Source organism: Gastrolobium bilobum, unplaced genomic scaffold (assembly GCF_033153095.1).
Source record: "Gastrolobium bilobum isolate Gb01-03AN ecotype WA unplaced genomic scaffold, APGP_CSIRO_Gbil_v1 utg22006, whole genome shotgun sequence".
NCBI lineage: Eukaryota > Viridiplantae > Streptophyta > Magnoliopsida > Fabales > Fabaceae > Gastrolobium > Gastrolobium bilobum.
This window is the reverse complement of record NW_026896561.1, coordinates 148,187-173,323: the sequence shown is the minus strand read 5'-3', so window position 1 is coordinate 173,323 and position 25,137 is coordinate 148,187. Positions and strand designations below refer to the sequence as shown.

Below are 25,137 nucleotides of genomic sequence, written 5' to 3'. Positions count from 1 at the left end.
GGCTCAGCGTCTGCCCTCCTAGTCTCTGTAACAATGGTCTCCCGGTTATAATCACCAAATATATGATGGCTGTCTCCATCATATAGTGCTTCTCCTGTGACACCATCAAAATCGAACCCCAGTAGCTCCGTCCAGATAGGAGCAGTCATGATGATATCAATCCCGCAGACACGGGAAGTCAGCTCGCCTTGCGAGTAGCCAAGGTTCTGGTAGAAGGCTCTTACCATAACCTCCGAGTATGGGCACCGCATCTCCGCCAGGTGAAGTAAATGTGTCTGCTCAAGAAGCGGCACAATGTCAAAACGCTCTAGGTTGAAGAATGCTGAATCCAGTGATTTCGGTTCGCAGATCTTCCGGGTCATGAAAAACTTCACGAACTTCTCGTGTGAAGGTATGTCATCCTCAAACAAATATCTGAACGTCAAGTCCGGAGCCTGACTCGAAGCAGCCTGGGGCTGAGAGGATGACGACCCATCGTGACGACTCTTGGTTCTTCTCTCGGAATGGGTCACTAGCAGCTTTGAAACGCGTCAAGAGGTCATTGTGTCACACTATTAAACTGAAAAAATAACCAAAATCAGAAATTAGATACATGTTAGGGTTAGGGTTAGGGTTAGATTCAGGGTTAGGGTTAGGGTAAGCGTATGACATACAAATTGATAAAATAATTCGGACAGAATCAAATGATATAAACGAAAATACAATGAATCAGAACAGAAATCATAACATAATTGAAAAAACTGAAAAAAAAAATGCACCTTTGATCGATTTCAATCGGTAGAAGGCAAAGAGGTTGCAAGGTCCGCGAATGATGATCAGAAACAAGACGAATTGGTGCAAGATTATGCCTGAAATTGCTCAAGAAGACACTCCTCCAGCAGCTCTACTCGGGTACCCCTTTTGTGGGTTTTCGAAATGGGGCTGCTGGGGTATTTTAAAACCCTACCGTCGATGTTTACCCGGGTACACTGCTCCATACCCGGGTAAATAATTCAACCATTTTCCCAGATTCAAGAACTCTACCCGGGTACACCCCTACATACTCGGGTAGATAAAAAGTTTCAAAAATTACCCGGGTAGGTAATGGTGTACCCGGGTAGGCTTCGTGGTCAACGGTCAAACAGGGGCAGATTGGTGTTATGTTTGTTGGGGAGGGTAAATTTTCGAAATAGTTTTGAATGAAGGGCAATTTGATAATTAGTTATTAATTAAGGGTCAAAAAGCCTAGCAATAACATTATTATTTTTTTATAATATTAAAAAAAAGCATATATAGTATTGAGTTATGATATAAATATACAAAATTAAAAAAAAAAGAAGCAATAACATTATTAGTCACCTAAGATAATTTCTTTGTTATTTTCACAAAATTGTAATTTATAATAATTTTCTATAATATTTAGGACTTTAAGATATGATAAAGACATATATAATAAGAATGTTGAATAAAAGTAGGAAAAAATATGGTCTCATAAACTAGTATCTTATTCTGTATTCAATATGCACTAAATTAACCATCTGTTATGATATAATTATATAGTATTGGGTTATGATATAAATATATAAAAATATTCTTTATAACATGGTTTTATATAATTTTTTAAAATTAATTTTTAATTTTTTTCTTTTGACTTATTTAAAGATTAATTCTCATTTTATATTTAAAAAAATATAAAAGTCATAATTTCTTATCTTATTCCTTTGTATCCTAATTCAAGTCCCTCCTTGGAAAAGCCTATAAATTAACCATCTGTTTTATCATAATAAAAATAAGAATATGATCCGTTTACAAACATTTTTTACAAATTACACCAAGAACGACCGATCGTACTTAGAATAATTTGTAAACAAAAAAATTTGTAAATATAACCTACTCCATAAAAATATGGTAAAATAACTTATCCTAGCATACCTCTCTCTTTTTTTTAAAAAAAAAAACGCGCCCTTAGAATTAAGAGAACAATTGAAAAAAAAAATAAGACTAATGAAAAAGAAAAATAAGTGAAGAAACCAGAATACTTCTTTTTCTAAAAATAAAAAAACTATTGCAAATACTTCTTTCTTACAAATCTTTCATAGTCCCGTATTCATTGGTCCACGTTAACTTTTTAAATAGTTCAAACGAATCCACTTTTTTAAAAATAGTTCAAATGAAGCGTATGCAAATTTCCTTATCATTAAGTTATGTAACCGATTGATAAGAAAAATGCTAATATAAGGGTTTTTTCCCCTAACCCAAAAGGAGGTAAAAGAGAAGGTGAGAATGATCACAAGTGCATCATTTGTTTGTTGAAGAACAAAGGCAATAGTTTCTTCAAGGCTCCGTCTTGGGTTAGTCTCCTCTAACTAAATTTAAGCCGCTACCCTCTATCTTAAAGGATAGATTACAAAGACCCCAAATGCACAAGATGGGACATAGGTATGAAGAATAAAATGAACTAAAGAAAAGTAACAATCAAAACCAATGAAAACTACATTCCACGAATCATTGAATTGCAATCTAAAGTTCATCGACCTTTTGGTCATAACACTACCACAGCAAAAATTACACCAACAGCACATATCAAATACTGGAGGCTAGACACTTGCAGGTTCGTACTTGCTCCAAAGGGACTTGAAGGTCCCAGTGCCGTAGGTGCTAAACTCATTCCACCGGTGCTTGAGTTAGAACTGACATCATAATATTGCATGATCAGATAAGAATTTTAAAAAGTAAGAAATACTTCGAAATCTAATTAACCATTGATGCATATATATTAAGATTCTATACCTTCCGGTGAATATACATGATCCATAACCTGCAACAGAGCACACAGCATTAATTGCTTAAGTAAATTCCTACAAATCCTCAACACATGGATATAACAATACTCACAAAGAAACATTTCAGTGGTAAAAACCATTGATGAAATAGAGAGTTACAAACTTGAAATATCATGACATGTTCACACAAATTTATATGATACATTTTTGAAAGAGTCCATGTTACGAGCTGTTACGGGATGATATTGTTGTTAGGAGGAAGTTGCAACAATATCCAATTAGTTAGAAAAGTTGTTAGCATGTAAGAGTTAGTAGCAAGGATGCTTATAGATGAAGCAGTAGTATAGATAAGAAACTGTAAACTGAGAAATGCAATGAATGAAAATCTCAAGTTTCCTTGATTCTCCTCATTTCTCTTCCCTATCATAGTTACTATTGTAAAATTGGTGCTTGCATTGAGAGTTGAACTCAAAATTGCAGCGCCTAGAAGCCAGATTTGATGATCAACAAAATCAACTTACTCTCTTGCGGGTCTGGTGCAGCAACTTTACAACACAATGATGGCCATGAATCCTCACATGCGAGGTTTGGTTTCTAAATCAGTCTATATGCCGTCACAAAAACCGTGTTCACCACTACAGACCCATGGTAAAACTAACCCAGTAGATTCACGTTCTCTATTGTGGTCTTTTCATGGGGAAGTCCCTTCTCTCAAGTCAAGTTGTTTATCAGTTGCAGTGACCACATCCACTACCCTCCCTTTGCATTTTGTTTCTTCTTCTAAATCCTATTCTGGCTCTTTCCTTAGGAAAGAAACAGACGACTTCAGACCCATTCGAATTTCTTTGACAATGTTACTGGGAGCTCACACTCAAATATTCATGATCTATCCACTGGGCATATTGAAGAAAGGTGCTGCAACAGTAGAGATGGAGCATAGTCTTGATCCTAATGGTGGGAAACCAGTCACGCAAGCAACACAAGAAATAGCTCAGAGAAACCATTTTTCATCCTTTGTTTGTCACACTGGCAAGGGGGCGAACCGGAATAGTGGTAAAACTGTTCTTTCGTGACAAGGTCATAGGTTCGAATTCAGGAAACAGTCTCTTTGCAATTATGCAAGGGTAAGGCTGCGTACAAAGATTACCTCCACCCCACACTCACTAGTCGGGTTTAATGAGGAGTGGTTTTTTTTTTTTTTGTCACACTGGCAGTGGAACTCAAAGCTGCAAAAAATTTAATGCTGTTTTTGCAAGTGCAGCACATTATGCAGCTCATGCCCCCATTCTATTTGGGACACAGGAGGATATCAGTTCTCTTTCCTATTGGACCTTGAGGACAAGGTCTGTTTCAATGGGGGTACGAGTGTTACGAGCTGTTACGGGATGATATTGTTGTTAGGAGGAAGTTGCATGAATGCAAAGAAATGCACCCAGTCAATAGTAATACTACTAGTGATCCAACCAGCAAGGCTCTGGGGCATTTCTACGAGACAAGTTAATAGATAATTGAAGAGTAACATTCTAAAATTATCACTCCAATTCAGTATTATCAAGCAATGAAACTGTATCCAGCAATTATGCATTACATTATGATTGAAGAAATAAGAAAACTACCCTCCATTCATTTGGATATCCTAACGAGTAAGCTAACAGGAAACAGGACCTATACTTGAAGTAGGGTGACTAATATTCAATGTGGAAGCAATGATGTTAAATCCAATTTGCACTTTACAGACCCACCACTTTACATCACTCATAGAATGATTCAATGATTATATTTAGTTTATTTTTTGGTTAAATTTATGTAATAATTAATGGATAATAGAACATAAAAAATTTAAAATGACATTGAAAACCCGACATTTTTTTCACAAGTAACCCGCCTTTGCATGAGTATTTCATTCAACTAGTACACAAATGATAAGATATCACTCTATATTACAAATATTTTACAAAATCCCAATTCTACATGCAGTTCTTAAATATAATGAATTAAGAAAATTTAAAGCTATGCCATTAACCTAATCAAACAAAAAGAAGAAAATATATAACTAATAAATAATAAACAGGATCTTCAGGTTCATATCCAAACAAATTGCAATTGCTTTCTTGCCCTATTCATATGTCAAATAGAGACATGGCACCAATGACTTTAGAATCTATAAATTTATCAGCCAGGCCTGTTTTGAAGGAGGAAAAATTCAACCTTCAGTGAATGTGTCCGTGAGTAAGTTGAAAAGCACATTGCTATGTGCCTATAACTTGAATAGTTATCATAACTATAACTGCTTTCTTGGCCTATCAGTCATTCAAACAGAGACAACAACCAAAGACTTCCAAATCTATGATTTTGCCGCAGGGCTATTAGTAAGTGTGAATTTGAAAAGAAGATGATTATATATGTCTGACGGTCCAGAGAAATAACTATATGTTACAAGAGTACCATATCAGAATAATTAAAAAGCCATATCAACTTACTAGGATCCTGGGAAGTGATTGTTGCAGTACCATCAAAGTCACATGTTCCACCCGTACTATGCTTTTTCTGATAATAATCATTATAAGCAAAAGAGGCATGGCTTTTCAGATTATTGGGGAGATAGCATGGCTTCCCTGGTTGAATAGCAGCACAGTTTGCTCCGCCATGTCCACAAGCCCAGCTCAGGCCAGCTTGCAGCTTATCAGAGTCTGCTCCATCTTTAGCCACACAATAAACAGCTGAAGAAATTCCAGAAGCACTAAAGCTCAAAGGATAAACAGTACTTCCATTAGTATAAAAGATGCCCCAATTTTTTTCTGATATAGGCCCATTTCTCTTGTCTTCATTAAACAATTCATATATGTATGTATTAATGGCAATGTTTGGCTGACTAGGCGGACCTGAATCATTTAGAACTCGCCGAATCATATTATTATTGTAGGTCTCAGCATTTTCGGCAGTAGCATCTGGTTCATTTGCTCCACCAAACGATGGCCAGCCAGTCTCTGTGACAACAATGGGTATACCATTGAAATTTAAGGCTTCTATAGAGTAATAGGTGGCATCCACCATAGCATCAAACATACTGTTATAATGGAATAGAGTGTTCGGGTCAACAATTTGCTTCACTGAAGGAAGAGGTCGGAAAAGGGCATATTCAATAGGGAAAATGCCATTTCCTTTAGTGTATCCATAGTAGGGGTATGCATTTAACATGTAGGAGGAGTTTGTGTTCTTCAAAAACTGAAGGAGTTGGTAGATAGTCGAGTTCCATGACGAGTTAAAGGTGGCAGTAGAAGGAGGAAAAGGCCTAGGGATAATATCCATAGACTGGGGAGTTGAAACTTTGACCCGTAAATTAAGGTTTGCAGCAACAAGGGCTTTGTGAAGAGAATTCATGGCAGGAACCAAAACAGGAGCAACATTTGGGATAGTGGAAAGAACCTCACTGCCAACTGCAATTGCTGTGATGTTGGTGGATGGCACATAGGCAACTACATTTTTATTAACCCAGGCTGCAGCTGCTGATGGTGATTCTCCAATCCTCAGTACCTCCTCATTGGTGACACCAACAATTACTTCAATACTAGAGTTTGAAAGGGCTTGTAGTAAGTGCACATTCGCATCATACAGACGCACGTGAGTAATTTGATTGGCTTTTAGAATAGCAACCACATTTGAAGCAGATGGCAGATCAGAAACATCAGTGCCAATGTTTACCCCCACAAATGCACCTACAAATTCAAAAATTTGACATCACATCAGGCATCAGCTCAAAAAGACAATAGAGGTTCAATTATCTGTCACAAATTCACATCCCTTAATTTCTTCCCCTTTGTGGCAATCGTAACCAGGTTTTTAAAATAAGAAGCTGAACAACGTACCAGGCATATAGTTATTATCTCGTATAAGAAAAGCAGTAATTTTAACTGTGAAATCAAATAATACAGGAAAACAGCTCATGAACTGTGTTTAATAAATGCAGATGCAAACGTAAGAGACTCAGCAGTCAACTTGCAGAACTTAAGATTTTACAGTCAGAATTTGATGGGCAATGAAAAGTACCAAAAGCAAAGTTTCAAACATTTAAAAGCATCTACTCCCTGCACCCAAAGTGATCCTTATCAAAGCCTCCAACTCCTTAATGTTGAACTGGATCACAGAATTTTAATTTATGGCAAAAACAGAACAAGACGGAGACAGGAAGGGGGCAACATATGTTGGGAACTCGGTTCCCTCAAACTCGGCTAAGCAGCCTTTGTGCGGAAGTCAATCAACAAGATCCTGATCTCGGATCTCGGCAATACCTCAGCCTGAACTTCACCAGGAGAGAGAAGGAGAACACAACCAGATTTAACGTGGGAAAACCTTCTTGAATGAAGAAGTAAAAACCCACGGGACCTAGTCCAGATCAAAAATCCACTATGAAAATAATGGTTACAAATAATCAAATACAACAATGTGATGGTTAACTCAACCTCTCCAACAATGGTGATAATCAAACTACCATAGAGATGTTTCACTCAAACTCTCTCTCTAGAGATCTTTCAAATGCAAAGCATAAAGCCTTGCTCAAACAATCAAATAATTCTCTCAAATTTGTTCTCTCAAATCTGACCTCTCAAAATCTAACCTAGCCTCCACCCTCAACTAATGAGTATATATAGAGGAGGTGGAAATTAGGGTTAGGGTTAGGAAACCCCTCAAATGGGCTTGGGCTTAGCATTGAAGGAGGAAGCCCAACAACATAAACTATATAAATCCAATCTCATAAAGTCATTGCCATGATAAGTTTCAGTTTAAGACTTGATATAATAAGAACATCTATTTATTTAGGGGGGAAATAGTAAGACAACATGGCTATTGTTAGGCTATCACCTATGAGCCATTTGATTTAGATTCGAAAAAATGGTTTAGACATTCTTTTATATAATTAAAAAAAATTATTTTGAAATAAAAAGCTATGGCATAAATGTCAAAATGGAAATAATATTCTGAAAAGTTTCCAATATTAAAAAGCCCTTGATACTTTTGATCCAAAATTTAATAGACACATAACATAACCACAAAAGCAGTCTGGAGTCTGGACAATAGAGTGGACTGATCATGTGAATAAAAAGAAAGTAGAAAAGTCAAATTGAGATAGATAAAAGAAATAAGAAAAATACTAAGAGAGGTATAAATTACCTAATGTAGAGGAGGTTAGCATAACAATAGTGAGCAACAAAACACTTGCGAGCCATCTTTTAAGCTTCATCACATCCAACATCACCTCAGTCAGCAAATTCAGCCCAATATAGCTGCCAGGCAAAGCCTTCGCTATCAAACTTCAGCAATAAATACGAAATCACATTTTCAAAAGCTAAAATCAAATAATATAAACACAAAAGAAAAAGATAACTAAACAAAGTCCGCCAGTTGGATGAAACAATAATAATCAAAAGTCCTTCAAGAACAATGGACAAGAGCACAAAAAATTGTACATCAGAAAAGAAGCAATTCAAACTAGAGAAGAAACTAGGTTGCACATGTTTATATGCACTCTTATATAATAAAACTGATGTACAAAAATCAAATCTAGTAAGCACAAGTTCTCAAGGTAATACAAAAACACAAATTTCTGGAATCACAAACTATTAGGAAGGATTGGCTTTAACCTCATAGGTGCATTGTACACAATAAAAAATTAACATAAACATATCAAGGCTTAGTTGAACAACGTAATAACTAAACAACTACTATGTTTCCTAAAAAAAAAAAACAGAGATAAGAGGGAAAACAAGTTTACAAAAAGCATTAAGGGGCAATGGGGCATAACCAAACCCTCATTACCAAACAAAGGGTTTATAAAGAAACAAAAAAGAAGCGTGAAGGAACAGTAAAAGGCCTCAAAGTAAAAGAAAGTAAGTCAACGAAACAAGGGATCAATCTCCCAGGCACATGAAGAAGCAAGCAAGCTAAAACTTAGATCATGAAAACCCCCTCGTTTGTCGTGTCAGAAACAGAAACAGAAACACACACGATACGAATGAATAAGCAAATAGAGTATTGTGGTAAATAAAACATACCTGATCTGAAAACCCTGCAAGAGTTACTGTTCACAAGCTACTCTTCTGAGTAAAGTAAAATACTAGTCAAGAGTTGGGACACAACAGAACACTCACTTCACCTGAAACTAAAACCCTGCAACCATTCAATTCAAAGTTCGAACCCCATTCAGTAAAAACACACCCAGAAAAAAAAACACGACCTATATGTAGATAGGGATATAGGTAGGTACGAGAAGATTTAGATTGCAATGTGAATGTGATGAAGGTGTGTTCCTTCATGCATCTAACTCTTTTGGACTTTAACAACGTTGAAGGAATGTGAAAAGTGGAGAGACATAACTCAACAGTGTGAAGTCTCACTCACTTTACTGAATCAGTGGTCACAACTAATTAAGTTATTACTACAAGACAATTAACATCCACATCATTTACCCACCCATACTTACTGTTCTTTTATTTGTTCTTTTATTTCTTACACTTGGTCTTTTTATTTTTATTTTTAATTTTACATAGACGATAAAAATTAATTTTTTTTCACCGATCATCTTTATTTTATATATATATATATATATATATATATCTCATTTTACATCAATGTAAATTATACTCTCAATCTTGACCATTGATCTCACTTATATCTAAGGGCTCTAATTTTTTAGTAATGTAAGTCATTGGATACAAGTGGATCAATGATCAAGATTGAGTGTAAGATTTCTAACTCTTATACTGGTGTAAGAATATCATGCCATATATATATAAATATATATATATATATATATATATATATATATATATATATATATGGGGTTTGATTTTCTCATGTTACATGAGAATTGAATTCTCATGTTGAGACTCAACTAGTGGTAGGCCCCACATTTATTAAAAAAAAAAAATTGAATTCTCATGCAACATGAGAAAATGTTTTTCCTATATATATATATATATATATATATATATAAGGCTTATTATTTCTCAAGCTGCCGGAGATAAAGTTATCTCCGGCTACTAAATCATAACCGTAAAAGAGAGAAAAGGGGAATCATTATCATTCAAAGGTGAATTAATACATATAAGGAAATATATAATCAAAACGACATAGTTTTGGGGTGGCCGGAGATAAATTTTCTTCAAGCAGCTTGAGAAATGTTTTTGCCATAAATATGTATGGGATAGGATCAATTTACAAGAATAATAATTCTTACACAAAATCTTAACGTTGATTTTCGTGCATCTAACGATTAAAATTTAATGAAAATTAATGATTGATTAATTAATGAGACACAACAAATCTTAACCGTTAAATGCACGCAAATCAACGATTAAGATCTGATGTAAAACTTATTATTCTTATATGGGTTTTACTTTTCTCATGTTGTAGGAGAGAAGTTATCTCATGTTGTGAGATAAATTAAGTGGAGCCCATCAATTTAAAAAAAAAGAAAAAGAAAAGAAAAGAGATGCACATCTTTTTATGTGAGTGTAAAACGAGAAAGTAATCTTATGCAAGAGTATAGTTTCCCTTCTTTTATATATATATATATATATATATATACTGTGTGCGCGTGCGCCGGAGATTCTTGATCCTATGGATACAAATTGGGCTACGTTAAAGAGTTTGGACTCTTCTTTCAACCTTGTTAGCCCAATAAAATTGACAAGCCTAAAGACTCACTATAGCCCCAACTTGGCCCAATTCCAAAAAAACAAACCCTAGAATAGGTGCGTCGCGTTGTTCTAATATAAAACCCTAGACGCAGCGCTTATATATACCAAGCTAGTGTATTCCCAGCCTTCACACCAAGCTAGGTTAGCGAAAATGGCTGTGCCGTTACTCTCGAAGAAGATCATAAAGAAGCGGGTCAAGAGGTTCAAGAGGCCACAGAGTGATCGCAAGATCTCCGTGAAGGTATACATTTTTTTGGATTCAAAAAAGTCTGGATTGTGTGCATCGGCGTTGCACAAAGAGATTCTTGTTTTTGGAATTTTAATTTATTATCAACATGGATTTCATCATAATCGCGTGGTAGAGGATTCGTTTGTGTTTGGAAAGGATGTGATGATAGTATTTGTCGCCCCAGTCTTAATTTGCACTAGAAGGTGTAAGATGGTGATAGACATTTTATCTGATCCTGCTGTTTATTTTCTATCTGCTATTTATTGTCAATTTTATTCTCCTGAAGTAGGAATAAATTCGAATTAACCAGGTTTTTTTTTTAAAAAAAATCATCTTGTGTGTTTCGTGGTATACTTTTTTTGTCTTGGTTTGACATATTATTTCACTTGATGTTTTTGGACAAATGAGATATGAGGATAAGTTGTTGACACCCAGTCTTACTATCTATATTTATATGTGGTGAAAGATCGACTATCTGATCTCATCTATTATAAATGAATTATTATAACTTGTTTTCTAACACTATTGGAGGAGTTTTTTTGTTTAATCATTTCGATTTTTTTCCGTTGTTTTGTTTGTTAAGCCTTTCTCGTTTTTTTTTGTTTTCATTTGGACGTTGGGATTTGATGACAAGTTTTTGACACCCAGTCTTACTTGCTCCTTTGGTGCACCCTGGTGAAAGATTAACTGTCTGATCCCTGATCTCCTAATGAATATGCACACAAATTGATAGTTTGTCTTGCATCTTATTCACTCTGCGTTTTCAATTTTACCATTTAAACCAATCTTGTGGTATTGTTTGTCTTGTATTTATGATTCCTCCTTGTATATGTTGTTTTTGTATTATGAAATGCAATGAGATATGATGATGTTTATCCATCTATTCTGCAATTTGAATGATGATTACTAACATGCACTACCATCTGATCTCTTGTATTTTTCATATCTAGTTTATGTTGTGTAGTTTATTGTCACTAATTTGTGGTTATTATCAGTGTTTTAAAATATCATGTTTATTTGCCCATGGTATCTGATGTCCAGAGTCAGACTTTTGTCTTGTAGCTGGACATCTCGTTTTAAAGGGCATATAAAGATTCTAAACAGGTCTTGCGACACATCTGGCTTTCTTTCAATATAAGCCTTCTGTTACTATTTCCCTGTTTACATCTATAAGAACTCTTCATTGAGTAAAATGTTTCTTCCTCATGCATTGAAGAATTTCTTTCTTTAAGAGAAATTAAAATTTTATTGAACCTGTCTTGTTTATTATATTTTGCTTTTTTTGAAAATTTTCTGATCTGCAATCTGTGATGAAATTTCTATAATATTCTGATTAAGCGTGATTATTATCCTGAATATCACCATCTTTCGGCTGAGGTTGCAGATCAAGATTCATATTTTCTTGATGTCTATTAACTATCATGTATTTTTTGCCCATTGTATCTGATGTCCAGATTTTTTTGCTGTGGCTGGACATTTCGTTTGAAGGGGCATATATGGATTTTATACAGATTTTGCGACACATTAGGCTTTCTTGCAATATAAGCCTTCTGTTACTACTAAACTGTTTACATCTTGATCCAAATATATTACTTTTTTCCTAGCTAAAGATGTTGCTTCCTCGTGTAATGAAGAACCTTTTTTCTCATCATTAAAGAAATAAGAATTTTAAATTTCTTTTGCTATTTCAGTTATGCATTCATGCTTGCCGAGAGACACATTTTCTTATATTGGATTTTAGACCTTAATTAACCTTATTGGTATTTTGATTGTGAAATGGGTTACAATTGGTTGTCTTTGTTCTATCTTAACATATCTTGTCTAATTTTTTTTCAACAGCCAAGCTGGCGGCGACCCAAGGGTATAGATTCTCGAGTCAGGAGAAAGTTCAAGGGATGCACTTTGATGCCAAACATTGGTTATGGATCAGACAAGAAGACTCGTCACTATCTCCCAAATGGTTTCAAAAAATTTGTTGTTCACAATGTGAAGGACTTGGAACTGCTCATGATGCATAACAGGTGAAGCATTTTATCCCATATTGGTTATGAATTTACTGCTTTGCAACTAATGTCTTCTGAACACTTCAATTTTTCTTTATTTTAGGACTTACTGTGCTGAGATTGCTCACAATGTATCTACAAGAAAGAGAAAGGACATAGTTGAAAGAGCTGCGCAGCTTGATGTTGTTGTGACAAACAAAACAGCCAGGCTCCGCAGCCAGGAGGATGAATAGTCGGCATGACTGGAGACGTCACTTACGTTTTGTAGTGAATCTAGTGATCTATAGCTAGACTTTAAACGTTAGATTTTGATCATTTTTATTTATTTTGTCAAAAAGATGTAGCATAATATACGATTAATATGTTGCTTTGGTTTTACTCTCTTCAGTCTCTATCTCTGCTTTGGGTTTTGGCGCTCATGAACCATGTTCTGGATAATTGCCTTTTATTGTTTAAAAAATCTATGGTTGCGTGAGGGACGCTACGCTACAATTTGATTTGTTCACTATTGGTTGAGTTAGAATAATTAACCAAATGAATAGTGTAATTTGTTTGATGATTAATGTAACTTGTGATGTGTGATGTGTGCCCGGTAAAATTGGAATAATGAAGATGTACGGGTTTTTGTTTTGTTTTTTAACTGTCAACAAGATTGTATAAGTAGGACTATATTTTAAAGATTTATTAATTTAGACACCAACGGGTGAAATAATGTTCTTACATTTAAATTTTTATCGCAATTTTTAAGCCAACACCTTTATTAACAAATTTTTTACATAGTAGACCAAATGCAACACAACGCATACTAATTAATTGACATACTACAAAGTGAACAAATTGGCGAGATTTTTAAATCAATTAAGTGGTTTAAATTGTAGTTTAATAGTCGGGACATAGTTGACTCAGGATGCAAACCCAATTCAACTTGGTGATTGAGGCTGCTTTTTAAAACATTAATAAATCCTTGAACTTATACAACAACATTCCAAATAAAGGGCATGATTTTTGTTACGATTTAACTAAAGTAAAGAGAATAAAATGAATTAATAATGTATTTTGCTTTTCCTATCAAACCACCCAAATTGATGTTGATTTTTCAGCTTTAAGTTGCTATTAGTCAGATCGGTCATTTGATGAGATTACCAACCCTTCTGGCGTGAAGGACTTGATTAACAACCATTTTTTAGATGCATAAATGGTAAAAGTTAACATCCGTTCTTAATTATGCTGACTACGTCTGTTGCAGGGCTTTGCTATGTTTGGGCGGACTAGGATACATCCAGTGTGCCTCACCAAGGCAAGTTTATAACTAAATAAAGCAATAGAAGTTTAACTAAAATAGTAAAAACAAAAAGAATAACAATTATGACCATGTGATGTGAAATATCAATAATTAAATTAACGGTAATAATTTTGTAATTTTCTATCCTTATATTTTTTTTCTTTTTTCTCTTATCACCAATGATCCATCCATATATGATTAGGATTCTCCCATACGATATGGTCATGTTAACTAACACATGAAACAGTACAATTTTTTTTTTAGTACAATGTACAGTACATATTAATGCTGACTGTGTGTTAATTTGTCACACGAATACAACGTCAAGTCTGAAGTTTTGGAACACAAATTTTAACATTAAATTTGTTGGGAACTTTATGGAGGAACAAAAAAAGGATCTTCGGAGATTTCAGAAAAAAGGGCATTCTAAATGTTGAAACAGGACACTATGATTTCCTGCCCTGATTGTTTGAGAAAGGTATGGATGAAGGTTTACTAACCCCTCCGCCAGGAATATAATTATATCTGCGAGGATTGTTGCAGGTCTTATCTGTTGCATTGCCAAGTCTCTCAATTTTTAGAGCATTCACAGTAAAGGTTGGCCCCTTGGTAACCCAAATTTAGCAAAACAAATGTGGAATGGGTGGGAGAAAACCCAAATTAGTTTGTCTATATAAACCTGTAGCAGAACATATAACTGTTTCCTCTTCGGGCTTCGCCACGGATGAAAACCCAAATAAAATAGAATACAGATGATGAATGCAAGAACTGAAACAAAATATCCTTCTCGGATCACAGTAGAAACAATATGATTGAAACTACCTCTTGCCAGCTATGTTGAAACCTTAGAATATCAGTTTAGGCAAAACCAACAAATTCGTCACTGTCACATTGGTCAAAAGTAAGACCTTCAATGCAGATGTTTCTCAATATATAGGAAAACTTTCAAACGTAGAACTCTTTCATGCAATTTTGGATGGAACTGATGAATTACAAAATAAAGTTCCCCTTAAATCTGAAAACCCAAGTAAGTTTCTCTATTTCAACTTTAGGAACACTCTGCAATCACAAGGTATTTATGTATTAGTTACAAAGCAAGGGGACTTTCATAGCTAAAGGCAAGGCACTAGCTACAAAAAAGTCTTGATTGCAACAATAAGGACCAGAACCAAAGAATGCACACGACGAGAAGAATCAGATAGTAAATAAATAAATAAAAAGTTGTTTAGAAATGAAATCCATCCTTGAGGTGTAAGAATGAATTCAAAGTAGCATCATTAATGGATGGCGACGAGGGGATAGTGGTCTGCCACGAAAATGGCAATTCCTAGATGTCAAAAAGACAAGTTATTCCAATTATATAAATACAGAAATGATGGAAATAAAGGCAGATATAGGGGTTAGAATAGGAAAAAATAAAAGGAACAGTTTTACCGTTGTTCCAGTTCGCCCCCTTTTAGAATAGGAAAAAATAAGAAATATAAATTAGGGCTTTGCAGAGCTTGTAGGATTGAGGTCAAAAAAAAAGTTTGCTTGGGCCTTGGAAGATTCATCATGGTAACAATTTGTGTTTAAAAAGGAAATAATGTGAACATTCATTGCATATATGTCCCTATTTCGTTTTAGCTAGGAAAATTGTAATCCAGAGCAACTACACTCACTACCCAAATCTAAACGTCAAATATATTCTTAAAAAGCTTCAGCGCATGTTGCATTCGCTAGCCTGGCCTCGAAGTCCTTCTTAATGTTCAATTTGGTTTGGTCATGCTAGGAACAAATATTCTAAAGAGAAACGAGATGGAGATAATGAGGGAAGGGATTTAATTTAACAGCTTCTGAGAAAGTGTAAAAATTAAGCGAATCAATAAGGAGAGAAATGGATTCTATAGTATGTATACAAAATCATGATAATCAACATAAATCATCAATACAATAAAAGAACAAGCAAGTAAAACAATAAGCTTAAATTTAACCCAATGGTATGAATCTGAAACTGAATCGACAAGGAAGACCTGATTGAACTATAAATTCTGAATAAGCATCAAAATCAGTAGTGCCGACCTGATCAGCATGTATTAACTCCGTCCTTGCAATCTTTAGTCAAATTATAGAAAGTTTCCACACGTGTCTTTCCACGGTAAAAGACCTCTGTATCCACTGCAACTCTCATGTACCCATCAAACTCAACAGGCTTTCCATTGTTGAGAAGACTCGTTCCGTTGTACCACTCACTCGTATTCCCCCACAGTTCCTTATAATCATCAAGCAAACGGACCTCGAAATTCGATCTCAATTTATCAAAGTAATTATAAAAAGGCTCGTTGGTGGCAATATACAAGTTTCTCCTAGGCTGAATCATCCCTTTAAGCTTCTCAAGAAGAGCATCCGGTGAAGTGTCGGAATCCAAATGAGGCCATAGCTCCTTATTCTGAGCTTTCTCTCCCCGAACAACATGGAGTGCATCAAAATCCCAGTCCAATCTTCCACTGATCTCTGTAACAATATTCATCAACCTCTTGGATTTCCACAAAGCATGCCAAGGCCTCTGAATATAGTTTGCAGCCTGACCCTCACAAACCCTGTACCAATAATTCTCAGGCTCAGGGGCATCAAACTGCCTCCATATGATGCTGCTCTTATCTTTCTTAAGCTGCAATGGAGTCACCTTATGGGTCACAACCTTCCTAACAGGAACCTTCTTCTTCTTAACATGTGTCTTGTCCCATTTCTTCCAATCTCTCAAGAACTCACCCTCCTCCACAATGGAAGTCACCTCCTTCAAATGCTCAAAATCAAAATAGTACCTAAAATCCTTCCCTTCTTCATCCTTGTTACTAGGATTATAAGTTGCAGCCAAGCAAAGACTCAAATCCATAACAAAAGTCCGATTCAAATACATAGCCTCACCCAACCCACACAATAAACTCCACAAGTAATGATTCATCCCCTTGCAATAATCCCCACCCCGCGAGTAATACAAATACTTCCCATTCCTAAAACTACTCTCCGATCCCAAAACAGGAATCGTGTCATTGATCTCATCATCACGGTTTGGTTTCGTAATTCGCGGCACGGTTTTACCCTTACCATTACGAGCACCGATTCGGGTCGAGTTACGCCGGGCATTGGTGCCGGAATGCCAGCCGCCGGCGTGGATAACCTTGTACTTACAATCATCAGCAACGCCAATCCTGAACCGCCGGAAATCGCGGTACTTCCGCCACGACTTCTCCCTCTTGTTGCGGAACCGCCACGCGACGTCGCACTCGCCGGGGGCGGAGCCGTTAACCGGCGGCTGATACTCGAAGAAGGAGATGGACTTGAAGGCGCGGAGGTTGAACCTCTGCACGGCGATGAGTACGCGAGGGTCGGAGCAATTTAGGGTTCCGCTGCGGAGATCGTCGCAATCGGGGCGGGAGGGTGTGGAATTGAAGACTCGCTCCTCCTTCTCAATAACAGCTTCGGTGACGGCGGGGACGGCGGCGGGAGGAAGAAGAGGGAGTGGAGGATCCTGCGGCGAAGGGGAGAGGTCCTCGCCGGTTTTAATGATGGAGGTGTCGATTTGGAAGGTGGCGTTTTCTGATTGAGTGAAGAGGTTGGTGAGTGCAGGTGCTGATTGAAGCCATGGGTCAGGGGGTTGGTAAGTGATGGCAATGACAGTGAAGATGAGTACTGAGAAAACGAAGAGTGAGAAACAGAGGTTGCTTATGAGTTTGATGAGGTTTTGTGCTATGGGTTCGGTTCTGCTGCTACTGCTACTGGGATTTGAGTCCTTCATTATTTGTTTTTGAGATCTGAATGTAGAGTGGAGAAGGGTCGTAAGAATAAAGAGAAAAGAGTGGGGTAGTGGTTGTTAATGATGATGATGATGATTATGAGTGTGGATCTGAATCTGTTAGTGAGTCACGGTCATTAAACTCGCTGTGTTAACTTTTTGTGTTTACGCTTTAACACTTACTTTACTTCTTCTTCTTTCAAGTAAACCAAGGGTTTCACTATATCGCAGCATTCACACTGGTGTGCCCTGTAACTAGTTTGTTCCCTATTTAGTTTTTTGGTTTTTGTCTGCAGTTTCCATGTCTCGTTGTAACATTGTAATGAAAGTTTTTTTATTCTTAAATTTTTTTTATGACAAATCAAATTAAAATGATTGTTTTCTTTTCTTGCTGGAAAAGTTTCATTGAATTTTGTCCTGATATTTATGGTTATTTCATTTCATTTGTTTACTGTTAATTTGTCATTACAAATTATAGATGATTGAGATTTTTTTTCATGTTAAATGGAGACGTAATATTAGGTTAGGGCTAGGTTGAATATTTTTAGTGTGGCTTAGTTTATTAATTTGATGGAGGTTGAATTATAGACCTAACCTATCTTTTTAAAATAAAAACAAAAACAAAAAAGACAAATTATAAATTTTTTTATTATAAATCAAATAAGGATCGTTTAAAAAATTAGAACATAATAGTAAACAAGAATAAATCCTATTTATACTAATTAATCTCTTTAAAATATTATTTTTATGAAAAAATTAAGGAAACATACACCTGTGTAAAAAAAGGGATTGGTAGGATTCCCCCCTCTAACCTCCTATGTTTTAAGGAAACATACACTTGTGTCATTCATTTTTCCATGCATCCTTCTAAACCCCCCCCCCCCCCCCATCCTTCTAATAAAAATCAAACACCTATATTGATATGATAATATGTTAGCATAGAGGATAGAAAAAAATAAAAAATAAAGATAGACAGACAGACATTGGTGACTATCTTAATAAATACAGGTGTCTCGATTCGAATGACACCTGTATTAATATAATAATATGTCAGCGTAGAAGAGAGAGAGAAAAATAAAGACAAACATTAATAATTATCTTCGATTCAAATGACACCTGTATTAATATAATAATATGTCAGCGTAGAAGAGAGAGAGAAAAATAAAGACAAACATTAATAATTATCTTATTAAATACAGATGTCTCAATTCAAATGACACTAATACTCCTTGGATGCTCCATGATATTAAAAATGCACTCTTTAAGTAGGCCAATGGTATTGTGTCAACTACATTAGATCGACCTCTTTAATAGATTTGGATTTTCAAAGTGAAAGATCTTTATTATGGAAAGTAAAATATAATTATTAATGAATAAAATATAATTTTTTATTTTTATTTTTGATGAAATGACCAATTTAGAGTTGACTTCGTAAGGTAAGATGCATCCAAGGAACATAAATAGCACAGCGAAACTTAATGGAGGGGCTAAGCGCATCCGCCATGTCAAAAAACATACCTGCTAAGTCTTGATGACATTTTCTCCATCATTTGTTGGAACTCTAGTAAATAATGCATTGTTCTCTAAGAATGAAAAACGATTATTCCTTCAGTCTTTGACGTTGCTTAGTATTTTAACTTTATAATAATCTCAAATTCATTAATGAATTTGAAGACCTTGAACTTAATTTTGGTGGATGCTTCCAATGTGATAAAGTTTGAAAGAATTTTTTTTTTTTTTTCAAAGTTCAAACCAACAAAACTCATGGCATGGCAAGGGGAATTTGAGTTGACTTATGTCATGGACCTGACGAAGGCCCATGTTATAGAGACTCAAGAAGGGTTAACAGCTAAAAATATACTCCTTAATTGTATTTAACATGGCAACAATGGATCAAGAGCTGGACTCCCAATATTTCTAAGAGATCCAGAAATTCACTCTTGTCAAATAACCAGTCTATAAATAAAGGGTTAAGCCAATAGAATACACTCTCTAAACTCTCTCTTTCTTGGTTGTCACTGTGCACACTCTATTCTCTAAGTACCTCACCTATAGGTACCTGAAAGAGAGGGTATTCAGATCCAATATTGACATTAGACTAGACATATCTATACCTAGGACAGAACAACTAAAAAGATTAAACTGCATCAACTTAGCGTCTTGAGTTTGATTCATGTTTATGGTTTGTAAGTATCGATACATGCCCTAACATTATGTTGAGAACAGAATTAGAAGGATGGAGAGAGACTAGAGATAAAAAGAACTGGAAAGACAGGGGATTGAGGAGGATATTGAGACATTAGGAAGGAGATTTGAATTATTTTCTTCTTCTTTCGACAGTGAGTTAATAATTTATAGAATTGCAACTTCAACAAAGATAAAAAAAAAAATCCTAATTTGAATTTAAAACTAGTAACACTCATAAGATAATTTAAACAACTAAGATAAAGATAAACTAATATAATAATAACAGAAAACTATAATAAGGAAATAATAATAAATCTTAATTGCTATACATCACAACCACTACAAGTGTGTATGAATAATTCTAACATATATATGAACAAAGGTTCCGTAAGTGGCTTTGTGCATGTAGAGCTTCACTATACATATAATTGGACATCAAGAACTAGGGAAACACATTTCAGCGAAAGGCATGGTTGTAATCATGATAACGGAAGTTTTTATATATGAAGTGAGCTAACCATCGAGACAACGCAAATGATAGTATTGCCAACACAACCATTGAATTTCTTGTTGTGGCTGACATCATACCTTGCTTCATTGTGGCAACAATCCCAATTGAAGCAACAGATATGATCTGCAGCATCACTTCAACCACATTGAGGCTCTTATAAGCAAAATTGCAACTTCGGCAATTCACCACATGGGACCAGTACCTGTTGTAAATTAATTTGAAATGAAGAGTAAGTATTTATAGTTCTTCCCTTCAAACTTCACATATTAATGAAAATTGTGTAAAGAATCAATTCAACCGAAAACTTTAAGCTATTAGGTGAAAGCCTTATATTATATTTCGAGTAAATACCCTTTTTGGTCCCCGGCAATATCGACGAAATCCTTTTTAGTCCCTGACAATAAAAAAGGACCAAATTGGTCCCTAACAGTATGTAAAAAGGGCTACGTTAGTGATGGAGGAGTTGACATAATGACTAATGTGGTCCTTTTTTCATAATTTTAGGGACCAATTTGGTCCTTTTTTATTGCCAGGGACTAAAAAGGATTTCGTAGATATTGTCAGGGACCAAAAAGGGTGTTTACCCTTATATTTCACTAACAAACGAACAGTATTTGGAATATATAACTAAATAGAAACATTCATGTTAAAGTGCAATCTTATGTCAGTTACCTGTCCATAAGCTGTTCTCTGGGAGGTGTTGGAGGAAGAACCCCACTATACTTTCCTCTCCAATCAACTTGACCACCTGCATACTTCTTTAACCACTTTCTAAAAGCAACCACAAGTGCATCTGACTTTGTAGGCACAAAACATGCTTTTTGCCAATTGGCTTGGCCAACATCCATTATTTTTTGTTCCTATCAAAAGAATTTATTAACCAAATATGGGCAATCAAACCATTAAATTGTTTTCAAGGGACATATTACATTTCTCTGTTACACTTAAACCGGAGAAAATAAAAGAGGCCACAAAAGACAAGGAGGAAGAAGGAGAAAGAAAGAAAAAGGTACCCAATTTTGTTCAGATGTAGAACATAATACCAGTGGCAACAGGCAAGGATGTATTAGAGCTTGGTTGTTAAAATATAAATGTTAAAATGATTAAGAATTTGAATCACTGTTAAGTAAAATTATTCACTATTCTAAGAGGTATTCAATCATAAAATCCGAAGCATTGGTGGAATTATACAGCAGCAGCTTGTAGGAAGGATTTATTTCCAAGTTACAATCAGATAAGATCTTCCCCAAAAATTTGACCAACGGCAAAATAATTCAGGTAGGAAATATGAATGTGCAATTTGCATTTAACCTGAAAAAGTCCACCCATTCACCCAAGACAAACAATTTGATTGAGTCTACTCAAATTAGAAGAAAATAGATTTTCAATAAAGCCAATCTGTCATAATTAAAGAAGCTAATATAAAAAATTAATTACGAAAATCTAGAGAAAGAGAAATTATAAATTAATAACCTGTGCACAAATATAATAGTAAAGTCCACATGAAAACTACTTTGCGTAGCAGTACCAAGCATTTGCAGTGAAAACATCATCAACTAATATTTTGATTAGATATTTCAATGCAATTGGCCTCATAAATTAATCAGGACAAAGACAAGCAGAATAACCTAATCTATTGAAAAAATTGCCACAGTGGTCGAATTTGAATTTGATATTGCTATTATTAACATAATAAAAACTAATGTTTTTCTTGTATTCCTCTTTTATGGTAGCAGAAGCTCCTAAATCTGTCAGTGTGTTAGTTCAGTTTATTTGATCAGCAGAACTTATAATAACTTGAAGAGGAAAAAATAGACTGATAGAACCAACTAGTCAACAGGATAAATAATTTATAAACCACAACAGGAATTACCTCAACATGGAGAAGATATAAATCTGAATCTAGAATCAGGTTTTGTCCCACATGAAATATCCATCGTGGTACAATTTTATCAATCCACACTCCAAAGTTTCTTGGGAAGCACCATATCAATCTGCTTTTACCAGGACTAACCGGAACACAAATAAAGATTAAAGAAAATTTCTTCTGAAATGATGATTTCTGCATTAAGTTTAACACATATTAGTCAACTTATGTTAATTAACACATTATGCAACACCCTTGTAAAAACTGTCTTGGGATTGTTTGTATATGATATCTACTCAACGTGTTACCTGAGTTTCAGCAGATGATGCAGGTTGATCTGGTTTATAAGCATAAAAAATGCATGGTGGCATAAATTTTCCTCTGCTCCAACCCTGATCTGCTGAGAAACCATTGATATCTAACTTTTCAATTGCCAATTCAAGCGGCCTGCCCCCTTCTCTATCAGCTTTCACTGTCAAGTTAATTAAGCCATATGCAAGTAAGTGTCACATATAAAGTAAATAAAATAAATTACTGAAGTTACAAGATTTATCTAATATGCCTGCCTTTTGGTTCCGCAGTACGCATTATTCCATAGTGTGCATATGGAACATGTGCAGGGTCCATAAGATTTTCTGTCAGTACCTCATACCTAAAATTGCATATTCATTTCGTTAGAAAGATAAACTAAGCATGAAAAATGATTTTCATACCCTAGCATGCAAATTCATTCTTTTTTATTGCAGACATTTTGTTACAACACTCATGTCAAAGAAGAATGGGAGAAAAACTCTCTTGGATATATGCATAATACAATGGTAGTGTTTTCATCTTCCAGAATCAACTAAAATAATTATATCAATAACCGCAAATAACAATCACATTAGAGGTGCTTCCAGTTTTCTTTTCTTTTTTTCATGTAAAAGAAAGTGAGGCATATACAGATGTGTTAAGAGTTCTACAACACAGGAAATATCATACATTCTAGTCTTAAAATCATACCCATAATGAATATCTCTGTTTCCCATTAAGCTGGTATATGATGGATCATCTATTTCAGGTATATATGGGGGCTTTTTTCTTGCAATAATATCTTTGTATTGAGGATCAGTATTTGGCCAAAACCACAAGATATTATTCTGCACAGTGCTTGGGTAAGCAGCTACACATGCTTTTTTGAACGTATGAATCTGCACATTTTTTTAGCAGAAGTTAAAAACCATCAGATTGTCCAATACACGGGAACATTAAACAAGCATATAAAGCATATTGGGCTAAGAGTTAGAAGGACAAGACACAAACAATGGAAGAATCAATCAACAGCAACCCATCTATATTCCATAGTTCAGGTTGATTGAAAATGGGATTACAAGTAAAAGAAAATACCAATTTGATCTTTACTAAATAGGCAGAAAAAGTAAAAAAAAAAACCTTGTCCAATAGGCATTCATCTGGGCAACTGAAATCATCATGTAAGAGTCATTTGCTGACCTAACACAATTGGGTTACAAAGCACAGAAGTAGACTATACACATTTTTGCTTTTGTATTCTGTAAGTAGATTTCTGTACTATGAACTGAATATGAATGGTGTCAGTTGACTTCAATAAAAAATAAGTCAACTTCTGCCCACTGGAAATGGATAAGTCAACTTACGTAAGAGCAATTGTTACAGAACATAAAATTATGACAAACTGAACTTAATGGCCAGAAAATGCCTGAATGGTACTTGCAAATCAGGAAATGTGCTCTGAAAATATAATAGAAGTATGCATTTTCAAATGTACTCTATATGCAGCATTATATTATTGACTACAAATTATGATCAAGAGTAATTACCGGAGGGCCTTCAGGGGGTGCCTGAGGAATGAACTTGCATTCTCCTGAGCCATTAAAACACCAACCATGGTACACACACTGCAACCTGCCCCATTGATCAATCCTTCCTTCAGACAAAGGTGCCAATCTATGAGGACAAGCATCATCAAAAACCTGCCAAGCACCCTCATTCCTATCCCACCAAACAACCACATCTAGGCCCATCACCCTCTTTGCCTGAGGTGCCCTCTTGTCAAGGTCACAAAGTGGCATCAGTGGATACCACTGAGAGTACCAATCAAATTTCTCTGCATCAGCTTCAACTTCTGGCTCAGCCTCAGGTGGGTTGCTGAGTTCTGTCAAAGGAGAGGGTGATAAGGCAGTGAAAAGCTTGGTTTTTGAATTGTTCCCATGAACTAATGAAAATGGTGAATTGACTTGGGTGCTCAAGAACATGGATTTCCTAAGTGGGGTTGGTGTTCCAGGTGCTGTTGGGATGTGAAGTGAACGAACAGAAAAAGCTACCATAGCTTCCATGTTGTTCCTTTCTGCAAACCAAAGGAACAAGACTAAAAGAGAGGAAAGTTGCAACTCACAATAACGGGCACTTCAAAGTTAAATACTTCAAATCCAGAAGGTTGAAGCTAGAGGCTCACGTTTATGTATTAATTTTTATGTAAAGAAATGAAATTTGAGGCTCATTTTTATTCAATTTAGACCACCCATGTGTGAATTTGGCGTTGTTTTGATTCAATTTAATGAACTTGTCAATTGAAAGGAACCAAAACAAACGAATGACGAGCACCTTATCACTTTGTGTGGCCTTTAATGAATAGCTATAAAGCCACGTGTGTGATCAGAGCTTACTGAGAATCAATCACATGTGCTCAGATGAACACATCTTCCGTCAATCTGTCATTGGTGGATCTTCCTGAAAAAATGGCACATGTATGATTTTCTATTCCTTTCTTTTCCTCTCTTTATAACTTTTACATTCTCTCTCTATT

The 25,137-nt window shown here is 35.3% G+C and overlaps 4 protein-coding genes and 5 non-coding genes across 10 annotated transcripts; 6 read left to right on the top strand and 3 right to left on the bottom strand.

Moving 5' to 3' along the window:
- Positions 1-2,324: 2,324 nt before the first annotated feature.
- On the bottom strand, positions 2,325-8,949 carry LOC133300565 (glucan endo-1,3-beta-glucosidase 4-like). Of its 2 annotated transcripts, none has more exons than XM_061500125.1 (5): positions 8,813-8,949; positions 7,932-8,071; positions 5,243-6,478; positions 2,770-2,797; positions 2,325-2,669 (listed from the first exon to the last, which is right to left on the bottom strand). In XM_061500125.1, exons 2-5 carry the CDS (start codon positions 8,011-8,013, stop codon positions 2,522-2,524), a joined length of 1,494 nt encoding a protein of 497 aa, XP_061356109.1. In that variant the 5' UTR covers positions 8,014-8,071; positions 8,813-8,949; the 3' UTR covers positions 2,325-2,521. The 2 variants fall into 2 exon arrangements, with proteins under 2 accessions (XP_061356109.1, XP_061356110.1); XM_061500126.1 differs by having other exon boundaries at positions 7,932-8,044.
- A 1,593-nt stretch (positions 8,950-10,542) lies between these two features.
- Positions 10,543-13,072, top strand: LOC133300557 (large ribosomal subunit protein eL32z-like). The gene is made up of 3 exons (XM_061500115.1): positions 10,543-10,700; positions 12,528-12,709; positions 12,795-13,072. The coding sequence occupies exons 1-3, from the start codon at positions 10,611-10,613 to the stop codon at positions 12,922-12,924; spliced, it is 402 nt and encodes a 133-aa protein (XP_061356099.1). The 5' UTR covers positions 10,543-10,610; the 3' UTR covers positions 12,925-13,072.
- Positions 10,844-10,924, top strand: LOC133300574 (small nucleolar RNA U31b). The gene has a single exon (XR_009750070.1). It is a non-coding gene; the product is annotated as a small nucleolar RNA U31b (small nucleolar RNA).
- On the top strand, positions 11,095-11,170 carry LOC133300576 (small nucleolar RNA U31b). The gene has a single exon (XR_009750072.1). It is a non-coding gene; the product is annotated as a small nucleolar RNA U31b (small nucleolar RNA).
- On the top strand, positions 11,308-11,386 carry LOC133300575 (small nucleolar RNA U31b). The gene has a single exon (XR_009750071.1). It is a non-coding gene; the product is annotated as a small nucleolar RNA U31b (small nucleolar RNA).
- LOC133300571 (small nucleolar RNA Z195/SNORD33/SNORD32 family) lies at positions 11,544-11,621 on the top strand. The gene has a single exon (XR_009750068.1). It is a non-coding gene; the product is annotated as a small nucleolar RNA Z195/SNORD33/SNORD32 family (small nucleolar RNA).
- LOC133300573 (small nucleolar RNA Z196/R39/R59 family) lies at positions 11,988-12,071 on the top strand. Its single transcript, XR_009750069.1, has one exon. It is a non-coding gene; the product is annotated as a small nucleolar RNA Z196/R39/R59 family (small nucleolar RNA).
- A 1,508-nt stretch (positions 13,073-14,580) lies between the features above and the next one.
- Positions 14,581-18,024, bottom strand: LOC133300562 (uncharacterized). Its single transcript, XM_061500123.1, has 2 exons — positions 16,035-18,024; positions 14,581-15,032 (listed from the first exon to the last, which is right to left on the bottom strand). The coding sequence occupies exon 1, from the start codon at positions 17,749-17,751 to the stop codon at positions 16,039-16,041; it is 1,713 nt and encodes a 570-aa protein (XP_061356107.1). The 5' UTR covers positions 17,752-18,024; the 3' UTR covers positions 14,581-15,032; positions 16,035-16,038.
- A 2,169-nt stretch (positions 18,025-20,193) lies between these two features.
- LOC133300559 (protochlorophyllide-dependent translocon component 52, chloroplastic) lies at positions 20,194-24,795 on the bottom strand. The gene is made up of 7 exons (XM_061500118.1): positions 24,152-24,795; positions 23,316-23,503; positions 22,880-22,965; positions 22,622-22,785; positions 22,320-22,508; positions 21,119-21,306; positions 20,194-20,648 (listed from the first exon to the last, which is right to left on the bottom strand). Exons 1-7 carry the CDS (start codon positions 24,665-24,667, stop codon positions 20,393-20,395), a joined length of 1,587 nt encoding a protein of 528 aa, XP_061356102.1. The 5' UTR covers positions 24,668-24,795; the 3' UTR covers positions 20,194-20,392.
- Positions 24,796-25,137: the final 342 nt, after the last annotated feature.